The 16,376-nt window shown below is 39.3% G+C and overlaps 1 protein-coding gene across 2 annotated transcripts; it reads right to left on the minus strand.

Annotated features, from left to right (window-relative positions):
• Positions 1-1,842: 1,842 nt before the first annotated feature.
• LOC117399473 (endoplasmic reticulum membrane sensor NFE2L1) lies at positions 1,843-16,028 on the minus strand. Of its 2 annotated transcripts, none has more exons than XM_034920605.2 (4): positions 15,021-16,028; positions 8,979-9,176; positions 7,971-8,054; positions 1,843-7,542 (listed from the first exon to the last, which is right to left on the minus strand). In XM_034920605.2, the coding sequence occupies exons 1-4, from the start codon at positions 15,534-15,536 to the stop codon at positions 6,328-6,330; spliced, it is 2,013 nt and encodes a 670-aa protein (XP_034776496.1). In that variant the 5' UTR covers positions 15,537-16,028; the 3' UTR covers positions 1,843-6,327. The 2 variants fall into 2 exon arrangements, with proteins under 2 accessions (XP_034776496.1, XP_034776494.1); XM_034920603.2 differs by having other exon boundaries at positions 7,971-8,096; positions 15,021-16,023.
• Positions 16,029-16,376: the final 348 nt, after the last annotated feature.

Here is a 16,376-nt window from a genome sequence, read left to right on the forward strand (position 1 = left end):
TACCATTCGCACTATCCTTCTGTTCAATCTGGGGTCGATTTTCCTCTTGTGTCCGTGCCCAGGGAGGTTGGCTACAGTTCCATGGACCTTAAACGTCTTAATAATATTTGCAACTGTTGTCACAGGAACATCAAGCTGCTTGGAGATGGTCTTGTAGCCTTTACCTTTACCATGCTTGTCTATTATTTTCTTTCTGATCTCCTCAGACAACTCTCGCCTTTGCTTTCTCTGGTCCATGTTCAGTGTGGTGCACACAATGATACCAAACAGCACAGTGACTACTTTTCTCCATTTAAATAGGCTGCATGACTGATTACAAGATTGGAGACATGTGTGATACTAATTAAAGAAACTAATTAGTTTGAAATATCACTATAATCCAATTATTTATTATCTTTTCTAAGGGGTACCAACAAATGTGTCCAGGCCATTTTAGAATATCTTTGTAGAATAAGCATAATTCATCTCTTTTCACAGCTTCTTTGCTTTATTCTATGACATACCAAAGGCATGCAAGTATACATGATAAAATAGCTTTTAATTTCATCACTTTTCAGGAGGAATGAAGCATTATTTCAATGAGCTGTAAGGGTACCAACAAATTTGAGCACGTCTGTATATATATATACACACACACACACACACACACACACACACACACACACCACCAGTTTTCAAATGAGAGAATTTACCCATCATCCACATTTGTTTGGAAGAAATGTGTAGACATAAAATGTACAAAAAAAGGAGTGAAACAGCTCTATAAAACACTACCTAATAAAAGGTGAAAATAAATGACAAACATATAGAAAATAATTTAATATTATTTATTTTTGATACCTGCAGTAACAGCCACCAGGACCCTATGCATTTCTTTTTTTTTTTTTTTAAATCAGCAAAACAGCTGGTGATCCAATATCCCCCCCCCCCCAATACAACCATGATAATTCAATACAAATGGAAAGACATAAATACACAAAACAAACCACACTTTAAAAAAAGACCTGCATTCCAGAACCTTACAAAATATATAACACACATGCATTTGCCCATTCCTTAGAAATAATCTATCTTGGCACACAGGTGCAACATCATTTCTGAATTAGCGAGAAGCAGCTGATTGTTTTTGAAGGAAAATGTGTACTTCATACATTAGTTCTCGTTTGCAATATAGTCCATCCATTGACTTTCTAAAATAGTACTTCAAACTTAGAAACATGTACTTAATACAGGTTGGTTTAGAAACAATGCACCATAAGACAAGAAAAGAAGATTACAGGTTGGATGCAGAAAAGAACAGAAAGGTTAAAATAATTCTTTCAATTCATTTGAGGTTCAAAAGTAGATAGTCATAGCAAACAGCAACACATTCAGTGCTTATAAACCTGGAGACTTGGTTGGTGTTAATGTGTGCATATCATGGACAAAGTGCTTCCAGTGCAGCCTTCCATGAAAAGTATACAGACAGAACAAGTTGCACAATAATGTCCTGTGTAGTATCAAGATTTGTAATCATTTCAATTTCTTTGTCTTATGATACAGTACATTGTTTATGAATGACCCTGTATATATTTAAAAAAACTCAAAAAAAGCCTTTTTTATATCTTAGATGGTGCATAAATGCAAATGTTTGATCCCAAAATGGGTCCTGGTGCTAAATCCCTATATACCCAAAAGCTAAGGCCACTGAGAAATAGCCGAACACCACTGACTCAGACTAAACCAAGGGTCGGCAACCTCAAGTAATCAAATATGACTCTCGAGTCAAGTCATTCTCTCTCTCACACACACTGAACTAAACGTACTATTAGCATCATCGCACATCTACAAATGACCAACTCGGGACGTGATATCTCCCTTTATTTATTTGTTTATTTACATTTACATCCACCTACCCACTGCTTTTATTGGTGCTTGTATTCCTGGAGTCTGTTGTATCGTGTTTTGATTGGTTGACAATTCTGTCAACAAGCAATATGCACACGAGTCAATCTGTAACCCCTCTTTTACAGCGTTTTTTTTTTCAGTTTCGAAGTGTATTGTAGAGCACTTTAGTTTCATTTTAAAAATGGCAAAAAGAAAGAAGTCGGGTGAGGAATACAGTTCTTTTCAGCCGGAATGGACTGATGTGTACGCCTTTGTCTCAAAACACAGTGAACAACTGGCTTCAAATTAAAAAATCGAATTTACAACGACATCTTATGACAAAACATGCTACATTTGCAGCGAAATACCCATGTGAGGCGTGGAAAAAGGCCTGTGAGGAGCTGCAAAGAAAAATGAAAGCGGGGCAAAGTAAACTACTGGCATGGTCAAATAAAGGTGGAAGTGTAAATTCAGCAAGTTTCGTAGGCTCTTTAGAGATCGTTCGCAAAGGTAAGCTTTTCACTGATGGCGAATATGTGAAGAGCTATATGCTTAATACAGACAGAGCTATTTCATGAGTTCCCCAACAAAGATAAAATCTTGCAGCAAATACAAGATATGCCTTTATTTGTAAAAAGAGTTCACGATCGAGCTGTGAAAATGGCTGATCAGGTTGACAAGCAGCAAATAGAAAATAGAAGTTCTGCAGCATTTTTCATTTGCTTTGGATGAGTCAACGGATGTCTGATGTTGCACAACTATGTACTCGTGGGTGATATATATGTGGCAACTTATTACGAGAAGAAATGCTTGCAATTCTGCCAACTGTGCTGAATTTTGTTAGTGAGAAGCAGATCCAGTTAGGGAAGCTTGTTTCAGTGTGTACTGACGGTGCATCCAGCATGATGGAGAAACAAGGGATACCTTGCTGTTTTGTCAGAACAGAAACATCCCATTTAAAGCTTTCATTGTATTACGCACCAGGAACTCTCTGCAGTCGTGTGGAGTAGAACTTTGTGATGTAATGGCATCGGTAGTGAGTATTGTCAATTGGATTCTTACCTGAGCCCTCAATCACTGTCAATTCCAGTCCCTGCTGGAAGAAGTGGATTGTGAGTATTCAGGACTTCTGTTGCACAACCGTGTATGTTGGCTGTCCCGTGGCAAAGTTTTAGCTCACTTTGCTGCCTGCTTAAAGAAGTAAAGACATTCCTAGAAATGAAAGGTGTTCCACAACATGAACTTTCAGTCTGACTGGCTTCTCAAGTTTTATTATCTTCTGGACATTACAGGTCATTTGAATCAACTTAATGTTAAACTTCAAGGGCACAGAAACTCTGTCCTGTCTCTACAGCAGGCAGTTTTTGCATTTGAATCCAAAATGAATCTGTTCATCAGAGATGGGACTGGCAAACTGACTCACTGACAAATCTTTCGAGATTCATGCATGGCAGAGGATCCTAGCAACAATCTAGATCCGCAGTGGCGTTTACAGTGCCGTGAAAAAGTATTTGCCCCGTCTGATTTTCTGCATTTTTGCACATTTTTCACATTGTATTTGGTCAGATTTTTTTGTGGGTTGTAGTAGTACATACAGGGAGTCAGAGAAAAAATGACACCAAAGTTTGGTGCTTCTTTCATTTGTTTGGTGTGCAAGGTAATCAAACATGCAATCTTCCCGTTAACTCAATCCAATTAAAGGAATAATTAGGGTCAGCTGTTTGAGTACTTTGGTTAACAACCAGGCCTGATTTGGGCCAGCTCTGCCCAATATAAATCTGACTAACTTTGGCCCTTACCATCAGAGTGAAGTTGTCAGCACACAGGTTCTAGAGGCACATCATGCCACAAACAAAAGTAATTCCTGAAGACCTCCAGAAAAAAAGTTATTGATGCCTATCAGTCTGGAAAGGGTTACAAAGCCATTTCTAAGGCTCTGGGGCTCCACTGAACCACAGTCAGAGCCATATTGTCCAAATGGAGAAAGTTTGGGACAGTAGTGAATCTTCCCAGGAGTGGCCTCCTGCCAAAATCTCTCCAAGAGCAAGGCGGAAAATCGTCCAGGAAATCAGAAAGAACCCTAGAACAGCATCCAGGGATCTGCAGGCCTCTCTCGCCTCGGCTAAGGTCAGTGTTCATGACTCCATCATCAGAAAGTCACTGGGCAAAAATGGGATTAATGGCAGAGTAGCAAGGCGGAAACCATTGCTCACTAAGAACATGAATGCTCGTCTCAAGTTTGCCAAAAAGCACCTGGATTATCCTCTAGAGTTCTGGAACAATGTTCTATGGACAGATGAGTCAAAAATTGAACTTTCTGGCCGACATGGGCCCCGTTATGTCTGGCAAAAACCAAACACTGCATTCCACAGTAAGAACCTCATACCAACGGTCAAGCATGGTGGTTGCAGTGTCATGGTTTGGGGGTGTTTTGCTGCATCAGGACCTGGACGCCTTGCCATCATTGAAGGAACCATGAATTCTGCTCTGTATCAGAGAACTCTACAGGAGAATGTCAGGCCATTCGTCCATGAGCTGAAGCTGAAGCGCAGATGGGTCGCGCAGCTGGGTCATGCAGCAAGACAATGATCCGAAACACACAATCAAGTCTACATCAGAATGGTTGAAGAACAAGAAATTTAAAGTTTTGGAATGGCCTAGTCAAAGTCCAGACCTACACCCCATTGAGACGTTGTAGCAGCACCTGAAACGAGCAGTTCATGCTCGAAAACCCACAAATGTCACTGAGTTGAAGCAGTTCTGCATGGAGGAGTGGGCCAAAATTCCTCCACGGCGCTGTGAGAGACTAATCAATAACTACAGGAAGCGTTTGGTTGCAGTTATTGCTGCTAAAGGTGGAGTAAACAGTTATTGAGTCTAAGGGGCGATTACTTTTTCACACGGGGGCATTGTGTGTTGCATAACTTTCTTAAATAAATGAAATATGTATCACATTTTTGTGTTATTTGTTCACTCAGGGTCCCTTTTATCTAATATTAGGTATTGGTTGAAGATCTGATAACATTCAGTATCAAAAATATGCAAAAATGCAGAAAATCAGACGGGGCAAATACTTTTTCATGGCACTGTATATCTGATCTGCTAATGTCGGTCAAGTCTCTTTGTGGACTTTCGGAGACACAGCACTTTATTCAAGCTTATGATTCGTCCCTATGAATCTCGTGTTGAAACACTGGACTTGACGGTGATTCAAGGCATCTCAAATCAGAGATTTGGAGCTTGAGGTTACCGACTTCAAGGAGTTAGACATTTGGGTTGAAAAGTTTCGCACTCTAAATTCAAATATGGAAAGCCTCACTTGGTAACACGCAAAACTGCACAAATGGACTGATTTGAAGACATTGGAGTGCGAAGATAACCTCATTCTGCAAACTTGGAATGAACTTCCACTTACAAACGGCACACTGCAGAATGTCAGTTTTGCTCTCTTAACGGTGTTTGGCTCCACCTATGTGTGCGAAAAGGCATTCTCCCACTTGAATCACATCAAAAACAATTGCGCTCAAGATTAACAGAAGAAAGCATGAATGCTTGCATGAAGCTAAATTGACTAGCTATGAACCGGACTTCAAATAAATGAGCCTGGACTATACCAAGCATCAATCAATGTTAACGGCAATGAATACAGACACTACTCCTGTTGTCTTCTGGAGAAAAAGATACATACAAATCACGCTCGTAATATTTACCTGTAAATTATTAGGGTGCTGTGGCTGAGTTGTACAAGTCGACATCAAGTCCCTTGTGTCAACTGGCTGTGGTACTGCATTTGATAACAAATTATTTGTTATATTACATTGATGCCATCAGAAGTTGTCAAAATCAGCATATATTGACCTCTCAATGGACCATCTAAAATTGGTCTTGTATCAAAGGGAATCCTCTCAATATACAGGTTTGACTGTACTAAATAGATTTAGATAAAGACTCTTTGTAGGTTGTTGCAGGTCCAAAGGCCTGCGTTACACAAGTGTTACAAAATGTGCAGAACTATTTTCTCCATTGTAATTCTGTCCGCAGATTTGTTTTTATCCAGTAAACTCCTCTTAAAAGGTGAAAATGTCCACTTTTAGTCGTAAGAATTCCACAAACAGATTGAAAACTTCTTAAATGAAAAATCCACCATGAATACAAAACCAAATTATTTAACCCTGTACAGCATGCAGCAACAAACCCCATATTATATCATTTTTTGGGGTGGAGGCAATCAGTGGGGGGTTAAACCTAAAAAAAAAAATAATAATAATAATAATACAAAAATAAAACATTTTGCTTAAATACAACCCCTTTGTCCTTATGTAACTTATGCAAAAAATACATTTCTCCTTAAAAACAGCAGCAGTTATGCATTAGAGCAAACAAGTCATCAAAAGGAGTCTTTTCTCAGGGTCAGTTGCCAGGGTGGGGGTGGGAACCTTCAGCAGTTCAACTCCTGCACTGTCAGTGCTTCTTGTCCTTTGTTTTTTTGTCTGGTTTCTGCTGTAATGTCATCAGTCGGCGAGGCACAACTAACACACTGCCGTCACTGTTGCACTGCAGAGAGTACTGGCTGGGGTTGACTGGCCTGCCTTGCTCATCTCGTAATCGGCTGAACACATCTCGGTACAGCTCATTCAGTTTTTGTTTCATCGTGCCGATTGATTTGTTCTGCTGGGTCCTTTCCTTCAGCAGCTTCTCCTTCTGCATCTGAAGCTCGTCCACATCGTTTCCCAGGTTTGAGATGACATCTAACTTGCGTTTGCGGCAGTTTTGTGCTGCCACCTTGTTTTTTCCTCTGCGCCGAATGTCGCGGATCAGGGTTACCTGAACCTCTGTAAGATCATACTTGGAAAGAAGCTCCAGGAACTCATCCACAGGCATGTTGACAATCTCTTGCACCGAGAACGGGATTCGAAGTGCCCTTGCTCTTCTTTCGTCCCGACTGAGGTCTAGATCTTCACTAGCATTTCTCTTGATGCTCTTTAGTTTTCCAAACCCAGAATGTTGAAGAGGAGAGGCCGAAACATTTTGGTTTGGGCTCTGATTGTATGTGTGATTATGACAGACGTTTTCTGCTGTTTGCAAGGGAGACCACTTGCTGTTTTGGGGACTACAAAATGTGCTGCCTCCTTCAGCCCCTCCCACAGCATCCCAGGAATCTGATTCACCATCGCTGCTGTAACCCACAGCTCCTTCGTCATCACAGCATGACGAAGAGGAAGACACTTCTGAACTGCTCGAGGATCCAGGGCTACGGGAACTACAGTTTAGAGAGAGTCCAGAATCCGAGTCAGGTTCTTCTAATATTTGAGTGTCCATGTTGTCCATACCTTCTATACCAAGACCCATTAAATTAATTTGATCAAACACTGCCTCGTCAAGAAAGCCAGACAAGGGGTTTTGGTTAGTTGCATTTCTGGTGCAGTTTTCAACAAGGGGGAATAGTTCTGATGTCAGGTTGGCAACACTGAGCAACATATCGACATGTGTTGAATTAGTAGATTCCAGACGAAGAAGAGTCTGACTGCCTTCATTCCGTGTTACTCCACTGCTTGTTCTGAAGGCCTGGGTAGCATCATGAAGACTGACATTTTGACTGATGGCTTCAGAAATATCCATGCCAATTTCTGATATTGTTGGATTAGGAATAGGCTGAACATTTTCAGTTTCTATACCCTAAAATACACAAACAAGCATATTAGTAACATTACCTTTATCCATAGTATGATCACAAAAAAGTGTGTGGCATCCATATATCCTCAGATTTTGATATTCTCTATATCTTGGGCTAAAGAATGCCATCACCAAGTTGTATATTCGAGGTAAAAATATACTGTTAAGTCTGACAGTTCATATATGTCGCTCCCTGTGGGAGATAATAAAACAAATGTCAGTTTAATATACAAATACAGACAGAATGGGAAAGAGACATTTTCTGTATGTTTTGTATATTTTTATTGCACAACATCATACTAGTAAACCAAGATTTAGGCGTATACAGGTGCAAAAAAGTGCGTTTTGAAGTATAAACCGATGATAGATCATGTTGTAAGTCAACATCATTTGGAAAGTCAGTCCTAACTTGAAATGAATGATCAGCTTACCTGTAACTCAGACAAAGACAGGAAGTCCTGCCACCGTTGTTCCACTTCAACACCCAAAACACTCTGCGGTTCCAGAGAAGCCCCCTGCAATAGTGATAAGGGATCAGGGCTACCACCAGGCAAATCCTGAAAAATAAAACAGTGCCAATATGCCAGGGTTTCAAAGGAGAAAGTGAACCTGTATGCACAATTACCACTGGTAGGAATGGCCATTCAAAAAAAAAATGAAAAAAAAACACACACCAGTCCAAATATGTAGCACGTTAGTTTTGATCGTACCATGCCACACCACTGCAGCATCCCCAGACACACAAGGGGCCTGTTCTTAGGGGGCACCACTGTGTCAAACAAAAGAACCCTTGAAACAGTGTTTGTACGGATTCTAACGAGCAAGAGATAAAGAGCTCGTTTATGGACAGATAAAGCTTTGAAAATCCTATTCATAAATATTCACAATGACCTTTAGCTGAACAGTAGTTGTTTTCACACAATAACAAAACAAAATTACACCATGCATTTTGAAATCCTATTTTACCAAACAGCACTCTTATTGTAACGTGTTTTATAAATCCCAAATCCTAACTTTAATAGATCAGCCACGTATTACAGCCAAATATATGCTTAGACTTTATATAACCAAACATGGAATTACACTGCTTTGGCTGTGTTGGACTCAATTGCATTAAAAAAAGAGGAATGAATAATGTCTGTATTATTGAGGGGAAAGGTAGATTGAAAACCAAAATACTGTAAAAACAAATGGCATTTGCCCTTCAAAATACAAGCATCTATGGGGCAGCTCTGGCCACATGCTTATTAATTCTAGTGTCCGGTTTAAATTAAGATCTTAATTCTGATGGATTAGATAATGATTGGTTGTTAAAGAGCACTCTTTACCAAGGACACAGTCCAGGTATTTTAATAAAATGTAGGCTAAGGAACATATGGTCATATTTAGTTAGGTCTTTTGGGACATTAACAGAAATACACATATGTAGAAGGACCCACCTCATTATCTGAGGCTGAGCGCTCTCTCTCTTCTGCATCACTAGGCTGCAGACTTGTTTCCGAGTCCTGGTTGTGCGTTTCCTTTTCCTCCCGGTCCTCGGCAGCGTGGTCATCACCTCTTTGCAGATGACCAAAGCCTTCTCTCCCCACTCCTACAGCTACATCTTGTCTCCAAAGTACATCAATCAATTCAATATCCTAGAAAGAGAGACACAATACATGTGTAATTCAGTTGCCAAAAAAATTTGATATAGAACAGCAATGTGTCAGCCGTGTGGGTAACCAGTATAAAATGTCAATGTAATGTGCTGCACAATACGGATTAATTCAATTTTATTTATATAGGATGGGGCGTAAACCAGGAAAGGTGCATTACTAATTTAAAAATAAATAAATTTATATATATATATATATATATATATATATATATATATATATATATATATATATATATATATATATATAACTTTTTTTATTTTTTATTATTAGATATTATTTTGTGGTTTGACAGAAATTATTTTCTAACTACCTGATACAGCTTGTTTGAAAACAAAGCTTCACAAGGAATACATATTTACAGTACAGAAAAATATTAGTGTTAAGATTCACTATTAAGGTATTTGCTGCAAGTACAGTTTATTTAATTTTTTTCACGCTGACATATGGCAGTTATAAAGGTTTAATCCTTGTGACAAGATTTGCTTATCAGGGCTCCCGAGTGGCACATCCGGTAAAGGCGCTCCGCGTGGAGTGCAGGATGCGCCCTATAGCCTGGCGGTCGCCGGTTCAAGTCCAGGCTATTCCACTGCCGACCGTGGACAGGACTTTCCAGAGGGCGGCGCTCAATTGGCCGAGCGGACCAGGTGGGGAGGGCTTATGTTGGCCAGGGTGTCCCCAGCTCACCGCACACCAGCGACCCCTGTAGACTTGCTGGGAGCCTGCGGACCTGCCTGTAAGCCACCCGTAGCTGCGTGGTCCTCCGACGCTGTACCTCCGAGGTGGCTGCATGGCGGGCCTGCAGAGTGAAAAGAAGCGGACGGCTGACGGCACACGTTTCGGAGGTTGCGTGTGTCCGTCTTCATCTCTCCTGAGTCAGCACGGGGGTGGCAGCAGTGAGCCGGGTTGAAATAAAATAATTGGGCTTTCCAAATGGGAGAGAATTTGAAAAAATAATTGGAGATTCCAAATTAAAAAAAAAAAAGACTTGCTTATCAATTGTAGTTTGTTCTGGCTTTTTGTTGGGATTATGAACCGATGGCTGCAATCATTTTTTATTGATTTAGACAGTAAAGGCACTTACAAACAGGATGTGACGCGAAGAGCGACACGACAAACTGACGCAAGAAAATCAATAAAACCTATGCAGGGTTCTCCCCAGGAATTCTCTACAGCCGGGAGGCAGAACATTATAGCCAGACGCACTTTTAACAGAAAAATGAACTTGCTTTACCTTAAATATATAATACGACAAAGAATTTGAATAGTGTGTTGTCTTTCGTTGACTGTATCTTGTTGCGCTTTTTTATGTTCTACACTTTCTTTTTCATTACTGTTTTTTAATATGGTAAATTACCGTGCTTATTTAGGCACTCTACGATTTGACTGGGGAAAGATAACATAGGGTTATTGGAGTTCACAAAAAAAAAACGGTAACCTTTTCACTTCCTTTTCAGCTTAATTATTGAGCTTATTGCTTCATTTAAATTGTTTTCTTTATGTTAAGTTTCAAGGGCATTTTGTTAATGCACCTCCTTTTGTTTTTCACTATTCTACATTTTTTTTGATGCAACTGTTCATTTTAACCATTTTTTTTTTTCCACAACAGTACTCACACACGTTTGGTCACCATCATAACTGTTGCATGAAACCGCAGTGTAATCCAGCACCTCTGCACTTGAATGTCAGCTGACAACAGCTGATATCCCATGACGGCTTTCTTCTTAAAGGCGTACAGCCTTTATATATGAACCCCCAATATCTCTCACAAGCACCTGGGTACATATTGTTATATCACAACAAAAGGAATGCGCTTTTTTATGCATGTGTATAGCTATTATGTACTATATATCACCTTACAGTACAATAATACGACAAAAAATGGACTTAATGATAATACCCAAAAATAATCTTAATATTTTTTTAATAAAGTAGCGGCGCAAATATAGTATTAGGCGGTGGATTGCGTCGATCGTCGGCTTATTTTGACCTGCATTCATTGTCACTATTTTTGCCTTGAAAATAATCGGTTATTTTTTTAGCAGTCAGTTTTAACGTTTTAGCCACTCAAAGTGCTTAACACAGAAAACCCGCCCCTTCAACCCTCTGATTGGTTAAATGTTGTGTCAAGCTGTAACACAGCTGTCATGTGGTTCCAAGATTTTTTTTTTCACCCAGCAACGCACAACTGATCTAGTCTGCTAGAAGCGCAATCAATCCTCATTGTTAAAGGCACAGCAGCATCTGCAAGACGGGCGGATCGGGTGTTTTCAGCCAGGCGGCCTGGCCGGCTGAAAAGGCCTGGGGAGAACCCTGCTATGTTTTTCAATAGCGCCCTTCATACCAAAGGCAACGTGACAAGCGACGTCGCCACGACACAAATTCCAACGCGAGCAATGAAAAAAAAAAAAAAAAAAAAACAGAACCTGGTCCTATTTTTATGAATTCGTCGCGTGACAAGCCCTGTTTCACTAACTCAAAATGGAGGAGAAAATCATACTTGCAGTATCTAAGAGTGAAAGCAATTAGTTTTGTGCAAGTGCGGGCCAGCAATCTGCAACTGGTCCTCATACTGGGTTGTCGACATACGAAAGTACTGTCTGAATCTGGTACATCTAATTTTAGTTCTTGGACTAATGTATGGAATTCACCTATAGCTGATCTTTTTCTTAGGATGTCGTGCACCTAAATCCGGTGCTTTTTACGCTTTTGACGTCTGTGGAGTAACGGCAGTAATAATAAGAGCTCTTCCTCCTCTCAATCGGCCATTTTCCATTGTGTTTGTTTGTTAGTAATCATACTTTCTGAAAGATTTGGCAAATTTCCAGCTGCAGTGTCGTGTCGTGTCTGTGATCGATTCTGGTGTGCACGGTGTTTTCGCAGAGAATTTGTTGTGTCGCCCCAGTAAAAATCTCGTCGCGTCTGGTGTGTGAAGGCCTTGAGAGTTGTTCAAAAATCTTTAGTTACATTGTTTCAGTTCAGTTATTTGTAAGCAAGCTTGTTTTGCTAGTTTTACCATAACAACTGTTGAATTCCTGTCAAAATTTGACTTTCCACTTGCTTCAAATTATGGTCTAAATATTTGGAGAAAGTACTTTCTTTTTCACATTAACTTCTGTCTTACTGTTAATATGAACCTATACAATTTAAAGTGTAATGTTGTATGCTGATGAGGGAAATGTGTATACAGAATATTTTTTTGCATTGCTCTACAAAAACAAGCCATGGTTTAGGTGGGTAATTTTATACTTCAGACAACAGCCCCGAGCAGTGAATTCTCGTTAAAACAAACTCGGATCTGACAAACAACTTGACAGTAAGAATTTTCTACGAGGTCCTGGGAACATTCAACAGTTGCTTATTGCAAATTATTTATTTTGGAGCCCTTCCAGAAGAAAAACGTGAATAAAATGCTGTAGTTCGAACACCCAGGTGTAATAATACAGGCTTATGAAGCTGTGGATGCAAGTCGTCAATGTTTCTGATCTGATGTTGAGGACACCTTGCTTTTGGTTTAAAAATAATTCTTCTGATCAGATTGGGACATGCAGGTTTCGTGTGCAGTTCAGTGGAATTACATACTTTTTAAAAGTTCACTTGCAGCAGTATTTTCACCAAAAAAATATGTACTTTGTTCTGTAATTTCAATAAAAACTGACAGCATGCATTTGGCTTTAGACTCCTGATAATACGAACTACTGATAACATTTTAAAAAAACTGCCAGTCCCTTGAAATTTGTATTTGTGAGAATTGACTGCATATTGCTTTTCTGCATCACCCACAGGAGAGTATACTGCTAAATTATTTATAGTGGCCATATGTGACCCTTTACTAGCCTGCCAGTTGTTGCTATGACTATTCCATTACAGAAGATTGAACAGCACTCAGCTGCTGCATTATTCATATAGCTGATACATACTCATCTGAAGGGAACTAATATCTGGAACAGGTCTTGAAATTCATACAGAGAGGTAATCCTTAAAATGATGGCTTGTGTGACAGGAACTTCAATTATACCTGCTTTCCCCATCTAGGAACATGAAGCTTTATAGTAAGTATATATGTTATTGGGAAACTACTTTTGAAATAAGTGTTGCTACATCACCATGTCAAAGAAGGCATGCAATACTGAAGATAAGTCTTCATTAATCAAACAAATACTGGACCACATGCAGAAGTATGATAGTGTACAAGTGAAATAAAAAGGTGGTGTACAATCCTGAGGCCAGTATCTCCTTATGGTATTTGTCTTTGTTAGTATAGACAATAATAATACAAGTTTCTCGTCATTGATGTCTAATAATTAGGCCTCCTGCAGTGTTTGCTGATTGTAGAACATATACAAACCAAGAAGCCAGCTGCACATTCTGCTTCCCCAGTTTTATTTTGTGTTTATTACATTTTTAAACACATTTAGAGAGAGAAAAGGCTTAGTCAATCGAGCCCTACACTTTGAAACATACTGTATTGTAACACTAGGACTGTGGTGGAGCGAGGGAAAGCTTGTTTCTTTCATTAGCGTGCACTGTTTGGATACATACTGACTCTGCCTGCTGTCAGTGCGGACATTCCTTCATGGGAGACTGGAATAGTGTTTTTACTATGATCATGATCAATAAGGAGCATGAACAAATAATTATTCAATAGTTAGCAGTTTAGTATAAACCGTATAGCCTGTCAGTTGAACTGATACATTAAGTGTTTGGAAAGTTTTCTTTTATATATACTGTGCTCCGGGGATATGGAAAAATATTTGCATCAATATCATTTGTTTTCCAAACTTACATTTGACAAGTTGCTGCAGAATATTTGTCTGATGAAGTTTTACTGTCAGTGGTCCCTACATTATGCACCAGGGATGAAAGGACACCCTTTCCAACAATGGCAGATGCCAATTCCATTGTATTGTTTTACTGATTTACATGACAATACAATGAAGCACAAGGCCTTGAGCTTTCAAAAATGTTGTTGAAATGTTATTTACGGTGTCTGCATGCATGCATCTATGCGGTTATTGTATGATTATGTTAACTTTCTTGGTTTTAATTTAGACCTAACAGAAATCCAAAATAGTTTAAAGTAAAATGAACAAAGAAAACAATTGAGAAAGGGTAGTAAAAATGGTAATAAAAGGTTAATAGCAAAAGTTCATCTCGTGGTTGCGATTGATTGGCAGCCTGTCCAGTATTCCTTCATATCATTAGTCCTTATTCTGGGGATTTCCACACAAAGGAGCCAGAGCAGACCTGATCATTGTCATTTTACACTGCATGCGTTTTCTCTTTCTTCTGCAATATCAATACTGACTGTAACCAACAAATACACTTTTATGTGGGTTTACATAGTCAATTACATTATAGTATGTGCTAATAAACAAGCCTAATTGCCAATTTGCACCTGTAACAAGTTTGCAGGAGTTTACTTGCAAGTTGAAAAAAATGCATTGTCTCCAAGACATGGTGGGGAGCACCTAAAACGAATCATCTATTAACAACATGCTTTCTACTTGAATTAGTCCTACTTGTGCTGAGAAACAATGACACAAAAAGGAAGCTACACTCCAGCTAGAGAAATCATTTTAGGCCTGTGGTGGCACAAGACCACACTGTTAAGAACATTACATGAATGATTTTATTTATTACAATAAAAACGAATGCACTTAGGACAATAATAAGTTAAACTACAGAAGACAGCACCTGGCCCTAGCTAGCTATAGGAATGTGGCACACTTACCATACAGACAGGTGTGCGACTGCAGATGTCTGGCACACGTTTTTGTGTATAACACAATAATAATATATATTATAGATTGCCTATATATTTACCTCTTTTGTGAGTTCACTTCCACTCGGATTGGCCAAGGCCCCGGTGTTGTGGTCTTGATCTGATTGCTGATGATCATGCTGGCTGCTCCCTTGTCTTGGATGGCTATGGGTTCCTTCATTGTTGTTTTCGTTATCATTGGAACTATGGGTATTTTGTACCCCATTTACTACCGAACTGTCAGTGTCAGGTTCTCTGGCAACTGTGTGGACCAACCACGCGTTTACTTCAGTAATGGGGAAGCGAGCAGTACCGAGAGATTTCACTTCATTCAAAAGTCTTCTGGTTGTGAAATAGTAGTCCAAATCGGGACATTTGCGGTGCAAACTATAGCCACCTAAACTGTCCCTTAAATTGTGAAACGGCGTTTGTATATAAACTGAACTTGGCCCCAAACTGGTCTCTAGAAGCGGTGAAAAGTAGCTGTTCACGTCAACATCTACCCTAACCCCAACTAAACTCAGTACAATTGTAAACTGAATCAGCCCTTCTGTAAAATATTTCTTCATGTAGTGCATTTTAAAAACAGGAACTGCAATAACGTTATAGAAAAAAAAAATGTCTGTTCCCCCTATAAAACAAAGAACAAGCTCAGCCCTCAAACAAAAGAGCACGCTTCCCTTGCTTACAACTCTCAATCAGTCAGACAAAGAAAGACAATACAATAGCAAAACTGTTCTGTCTAACTTACCGGCTTCCTCCACATGCATTGAAATGTACAGGTTTTAAAAACACGTGCAGTCTACGAAACAGCACACTAACCCAAACTATATCCACTTATTCTTAAAAAGAAAATCCTTGCAAGGTTAAATGTTTCTTTTACTTTCTCTTTGACACCACAAATAACACAAAACCTGTGAATTCAATCCCCTCTCTCTCACAGCACCGTGAGGAGGAGAATGTGTGCAGGATTTGCATAAATACAACAGAGCATATTCAACCGGCCACTCTCAACTCTTCCGGGCGTAACCTTAGGGTAATTAGTTAGTTTGCGGGGCATTGTGGGATATTTAGTGTCTCCTGAATGCTCACCACTATTGCGAACACGACTTTGTGTTGCTAAAACTACAACTTCCACACTGCATTGCAACCGCGGCTGTATTTGGAAAATCATAGGCCGGCACAGCGACGAGTGTGCAAGGGAAACGCATTTTTTTTAAGCTGTTGGAGTGCTAATAATAATAATAATAATAATAATAATAATAATAATAATAATAATAATTATAATAATAATATCAAAACTAGAAAAGCTGCGTTTTTGTTAACTAATCTGAAGCGTCACCAGGGACATATATTTGGCATATCTGTTAGGAAATCGGTTTGTAAAAATAAACAAATTAAGTGGTGGTATAAAGTGG

Source organism: Acipenser ruthenus, chromosome 4, assembly GCF_902713425.1.
Source record: "Acipenser ruthenus chromosome 4, fAciRut3.2 maternal haplotype, whole genome shotgun sequence".
In the NCBI taxonomy this organism is placed as follows: domain Eukaryota; kingdom Metazoa; phylum Chordata; class Actinopteri; order Acipenseriformes; family Acipenseridae; genus Acipenser; species Acipenser ruthenus.

Coding starts and splice junctions, on each gene's coding strand:
- LOC117399473 (XM_034920603.2), bottom strand. CDS start 15,536: ATGCACTACATGAAGAAATATTTTACAGAAGGGCTGATTCAGTTTACA. Junction 9,177..15,020: donor GAAGTGAACTCACAAAAGAG/GTAAATATATAG, acceptor CTCTCTTTCTAG/GATATTGAATTGATTGATGT. Junction 7,543..7,970: donor TGTCTTTGTCTGAGTTACAG/GTAAGCTGATCA, acceptor TGTGTATTTTAG/GGTATAGAAACTGAAAATGT.